This window comes from Callorhinus ursinus, unplaced genomic scaffold (assembly GCF_003265705.2).
Source record: "Callorhinus ursinus isolate GAN/ISIS: 27379988/994484 unplaced genomic scaffold, GSC_fseal_2.0 scaffold3008, whole genome shotgun sequence".
Classification (NCBI taxonomy): domain Eukaryota; kingdom Metazoa; phylum Chordata; class Mammalia; order Carnivora; family Otariidae; genus Callorhinus; species Callorhinus ursinus.
Window position 1 is genome coordinate 1 of NW_027400062.1, and position 6,253 is coordinate 6,253.

The window sequence follows — 6,253 nt, forward strand, 5'->3', positions numbered from 1 at the left end:
GTCAGCTCTGCTGCCAAGAATTTGTGGGTATTCAGAGAATCAGGAATGTGACCTCCTTCTTTTGGCTCATCCTATCACCTCAGGGTAAACTGTCAATGGGGAGCTCAACGTTGTTAATTACGTGAAGTACTTGCTACTATTAGAGAACAAAAAATGTCCAGAGAAGATGCGATAAATATGGAAGTGAAAAAATATACAAGGAAAGCAGGAAATATCTATAAATCATATCAGGAGTTCTCTGTGGATTAGAAAAAGCAAACAATATGAACATGGTCATTTATAACCTTATGAGACTATATCCTCAAACATATGTGTTGAAATCTCATATGTGAGAGACAGAATCAGAGTAATGGGAGAGAAAGAGAGAATGTGCAACAGAGAAAAATGATTTTTCTGTAATAAATTCATAATTCGTAAAGTCTTCAGAGCACATGGAGGGACCTGTCTGTAAGGACCACAGAAGACGGAGAAATCAAGGTGAAAAACCAAGATGCTCCAAATACTGCCCATAAGCCCACATCCAGCTTCTCTGTCATCCTCCTCCTTCCCATGAGGAATTCAGATCTGGATGGTGGTTGGTGGGCTCATCCTGGGGCTAGGACCCCTGAAGGGGCCCGTGTAGTAGGGTCTCCTTGTCTCACTCAGGTGGTGTGGGAATGGAACGCCAGAACTTCCCTTCCCAACTCAGATTAATGTGTTCCTCCCTAGAACCATCTGTGCTCAGGGTGAGTAAAGGACCATGTGGGTTGGATTTTACATGTTATTTTCTTATTTAAATTCAATTAGCCACGGTTTGGCTATCAATATGGATGGGACTGGAGGAGCTTATGCTAAGTTAAATAAATCAAGCATTGGAAGTCAATTATCATATGGTTTCACGTATTTGTGGAACGTAAGGAACAGCATGGAGGACATTAGGAGAAGGAAGGGAAGAATGAAGGGGGGGAAACCGGAAGGAGAGATGAACCATGAGAGACTATGGACTCTGAGAAACAAACTGAGGGTTTTAGAGGAGAGTGGGTGGGGGGATGGGTTAGCCTGGTGATGGGTATTAAGGAGGGCACATACTGCATAGATCACTGGGTGTTATACAAAAACAATGAATTGTGGATCACTGCATTGAAAACTGGTGATGTCTTGTGTGGTGACTAACATAACATAATAAAATTAAATTAAAAAATGAATTCAATTAGCCAACATATAGTAAATAATTACACTCAGATGTAGTGTTCAACAACTTATCAGTGGCATATAAGCATTTCTGTTCCGTGGATGGAAATAGAAGGTATTATGCTGAGTGAAATGTCAATCAAAGAAAGATAATTATACAGTTTCACTCATATGTGGACTATAAGGAATAGTGCAGAGGATCATAGGGGAAGAGAGGGAAAACTGAATGGGAGTCATCAGACAAGGAGACAAACCATGAGAGATTCTTAACTATAGGAAACAAACAGAGGGTTATGAAAGGGAGGTGGGTGGGGGCATGGCAACTATGTGATGGGCATTAAGGAGGGCTCAGCATGTGATGAGCACTGGGTGTTATATGCAACTGATAAATTATTGAATGCTACATCTGAAACTAATGATGTACTATATGTTTGCTAATTTAATTTAAATAAAATTTTTTTAAAAAAGAAAAAGAAAAGATTATCCACATAACACCCAAGCCCTCTGCCTTGCTGTCCATGCAGATGAGCTTGTTTCCATATGTAAATGCTGAAGTATAGTTCCTAACACCCCCTTTTGTAGATGGAGACTGGTGATTGTATCCATTGCCATCATTTCCAGGACCCCATATCTGATTTGAGAGAGAGAATGACCCAAACTGTGCAAGTAGTTAGGGTCTAGACTCCAGGCCACTGCCTTGTCCTCCAGCCTTGTGAACAGGTAACTCTGCAGGTTGAAATTGCAGCCCACAGTTGGACAGCCTGACAATAGAATACAAGGGAACCTTTGTAAGTTTTCCACATGTTCATCAACTCCAGCACAAACCTTCTCGAGCAACTGGGGCCAGAGAACAGTTCAGCCAGAACTGGAGCCTAGATCACTAGGACCAGGTTCAGTGGGTCCTCACACCACCCAACATGGGGACGCCAAGAACTGGTGACTGTCACCAGGGCTCAGGATCTTTTAATGTCTCCTCTCCCCCCACAGGGATCCACATGCAAATCACCTTGGGTTCTCCCAGAAGAAATCGGCATCACAGGCAGAGGCCAGTGTGCTGGGTCTCCAACCTGCAGACAGCCATGCAGATACTGTGGTCCCTCCTCTGCCTTCTGGCAGCTCCTCTGGGTAAGGGTCTGGGAGCTCTGGGATAGATGGGGGGCCTTTCTGTGGGATGGGACAGACTCACCATTACTCTCTTTGTCCCTAGGTGTCCTGTCTCAACTTACACTTCAGGAGTCAGGCCCAGGACTGGTGAAGCCCTCACAGACCCTCTCTCTCACATGTGTTGTCTCTGGGGGCTCTGTGACCAGTAGTTACTATTGGAACTGGATCCGCCAGCGCCCTGGGAGAGCATTGGAGTGGATGGGGTACTGGACAGGTAGCACAAGTTACAACCCGGCTTTCCAGGGCCGCATCTCCATCACCGCTGACACGTCCAAGAACCAGTTCTCCCTGCAGCTGAGCTCTGTGACCACCGAGGACACGGCCATGTATTACTGTGCTAGAGGCACACTGAGGAGACATCAGTGTGAGCCCAGACACAAACCTCCCTGCAGGGTCACAGGAGGGGCTGGGCTACAGGTACCCCCAGAATCCACCAGGGGGCACTCAGGACTCTGGTGGCACTCAGGTCACCTTGCAGAGCTCAGGTCACCAGGGGGTGCTCAAGAGACAAGGGGCGCTCAAGACACAAGGGGACACTCATGTCACCATGGGGCGCTAATGACCCACCAATACATTTTCAACACCAGAAACAGGTGCAGTTAGAGATTAAATGCATGCTTCCAGTCACAGTTTGGTACTTCCTTTCCATAAAGTAGTTTCCTCAGGGGCCTCTCTAGAATTATAATTTGATTTTACCACCTACATATGTGAAAAGAAAAGTTAGGTGTAATAGGAGAAAACTATATTTCATGTTCAAAAGGCAGAACATCACTTGCACTTGCTTAATCTTTCCCAAATTGATGATTAATTATAGATATTCTGATTTATGTCCATGAAGTTTGTAAAAAGGTTCAGCTGTACTCAACACAACACCACACAGCCCAGTTTACAAGCTATGAGCCTGCATCATAAAGTTCATGCTAGACATCAGGTACAGGTGCATCATGAAGCCAAAGCCAGAAAACAATGGCCCCAGTGCAGGGGAATCATTGTGTGGACACCATGTTCACAGCTTCTATTTAGTTGACATCATCCAGAAACAGAGGGACCCCAACCAAGCTTGGCACAGTTGGTGAATCAGATGATCCAACACACACATAACAAGAGAATATAAAATGCTTATGGACCTCGGGGAATGCCACACAGCATGTCAGAAATGCTTTAATAAATCCAGGAAAGGATATGAAATCAGGGATTTTTTTTTTATTGTGGGTGAGTGCTAGAAATGTCCTGAAGGATCTGAAACATCAAAGGCACACAACCTAGACTTTCCTATGAGATTTCCCATGTGTGGGGAAGAAGATGAAGGAATGAGGCTTCGGGTATCAGTAATGAATCATCAGAAGATAAAGTCTGATGACTAATTCCATGCCAAAACTATAAAAATAAATGAAAGAGAACATAAATGATCAATAAGTGTAGACAACCTGAGTCCCTAGAAAATGAGAATGATAATATGTAAGCAGACAATAATAATAATGAAGCTACTAGAAGTGGACAGGGGTCTTACCCAATGTCTGCAGTGGAAGCTGTCCACTCTCCAAGGTCACCAGCTAGTTCTGAAGGTCTTGTGTTTGCTGTGTGCATGCAGAGACCAGAAGCTTCTACTGGATCCATAAGAATCCTCAGGTTGAGGTAGTGGATGGGAGGAAACTTCCACCTGCAGGGAATAACTAATTGATCCTTCAGTTGCTGATATCAACTCAATGTGTGTGATCTCTACCATCACCATGTTGAAACTTAACACCAATGTGATGGGAGGAGGAGGTGGGGCCTTAGGAAAGCATTAAGGTCAGGAGCGTGCAGCCTCATGATGGGATTAGTGCCCTTATACACCAGGACTGGGAAAGCTCCCGGCCCCTTGACCCCATGTGAGGTGACAGGGCAAAGATGGGCTAAGACATGGGTGCTCTCCAGACACCAAATCTACCTGCATCTTGACATGGGACTTCCCAGACTCCAGAACTGTGGAAATGTGTGTCTGATGTTTAAAACCACCCAGTCCGTGTACATTTTCACAGCAGCTGGAACAGACTAAGACATTAGTGACACATGATCCCAGGCATTTTCTCTGGCATTTCCATAAGATGAGGCTGTGATGACCAATAGGATTTGAGTCTTAACATCTCCTTACAGACTTCTGTTATACTGACTGCCATGGGCTGTGTGCCTCGGTCACTGGATATAATGTTAATACCACATGTCTCCAACCTGAAACCCACCTACATCTGTGACTCTCCATCACAGGTAGAGGGTAGGTTCCCCTTGGCATGTGCATTACTGGAAACCCTCAAGGCACCTACATTACTTGTTTACCCTTTATCTTGTTATTTGTATGCAATCCTTTTTCTAATGGGTCCCTACACAAGCCAGGTAACACCTCTTGATGACAAATTCTATCAACTCTCCTATCCTATTACGTAGTATACACATGATCATACCTCATACTGAAGTTGTTTCAGGGAAGTTAAGTCCACTCATGATGAGTAGTGCAGCTCTGAAATACCAGAAGCAGTGGAGTGGTCCACCTTTGTCCAAACTGAACATGATTTGTACACTTAGCAAACATGCACACCAAGGAATTTATTAATTTTTTATTCTAAGCACTATTTTATTAATTTTATTATGTTATCTTAGTCAACATAAAGTAATTCATTAGTTTTTGATGTGGTGATCCACGATTCATTGTTTGTGTATAACATCCAGTGCTCCATGCAGCACCTGCCCTCCTTAATACCCATCACCAGGCTAACATATCCCCCCACCCCCTCCCCTCTAAAACCCTCAGTTTATTTCTTGGAGTCCATAATCTCTCATGGTTCATCTCACCTTCTGATTCCCCCCCTTCATTTTTCCCTTCCTTCTCCTAATGTCCTTCACGCTATTCCTTATGTTACACAAATAAGTGAAACCATATGATAATTGACTTTGTCTGATTGACTTATTTCACTTAGCATAAGCTCCTCCAATCCCATTCATGTGGATGTAAAAGTTGGGTATTCAGCCTTTCTGATGGCTGAGTAATATTCCATTGTATATATGGACCACATCTTCTTTATCCGTTCATCTGTTGAAGGGCATCTCGGCTCTTTGCACTATTTGGCTATTGTGGACATTGCTGCTATGAACATTGGGGTGCATGTGGCCCTTATTTTCACTACATCTGTGTCTTTGGGGTAAATACCTAGTAGTGTAATTGCTGGGTCATAGGGTAGCTCTATTTTTTTTTAATTTTTTTATTGTTATGTTAATCACCATATATTACATCATTAGTTTTTGATGCAGTGTTCCATGATTCATTTTTTTTTCCTACCACCCAGTGCACCATGCAAAACGTGCCCTCCTCAATACCCATCACCAGGCTAACCCATCCCCCCACCCCCCTACCCTCTAGAACCCTCAGTTTTTCAGAGTCCATCATCTCTCATGGTTCGTCTCCCCCTCTGACATACTCCCCTTTTCTTCCTCTCCTGTTATCTTCTTCTTTTTCTTTTTTCTTAAAATATGTTGCATTATTTGTTTCAGAAGTACAGATCTGTGATTCAACAGTCTTGCACAATTCACAGCGCTCACCGTAGCACATACCCTCCCCAATGTCTATCACCCAGCCATCCCATCCCTCCCACCCCCAACCACTCCAGTAACACTCAGTTTGTTTCCTGAGATTAAGAATTCCTCATATCAGTGAGGTCATGTGATACATGTCTTTCTCTGATTGACTTATTTCACTCAGCATAACACCCTCCAGTTCCATCCACGTCGTTGCAAATGGCAAGATCTCATTCCTTTTGATGGCTGCATAATATTCCATCGTGTATATATACCACAACTTCTTTATCCATTCATCTGTCGATGGGCATCTTGGCTCTTTCCACAGTTTGGCTATTGTGGACATTGCTGCTATAAACATTGGGGTACA

General features: G+C 43.7%; 1 gene segment (V, D, J or C); it reads left to right on the forward strand.

Moving 5' to 3' along the window:
* Positions 1-2,157: 2,157 nt before the first annotated feature.
* Positions 2,158-2,751, forward strand: LOC112818366 (immunoglobulin heavy variable 4-59-like; the record flags this gene model as incomplete). The annotated part of the segment is given in 2 exon segments: positions 2,158-2,295; positions 2,378-2,751. Coding segments are annotated over 2 exon segments (512 nt in total), but the record flags the coding sequence as incomplete, so codon positions are not given.
* Positions 2,752-6,253: the final 3,502 nt, after the last annotated feature.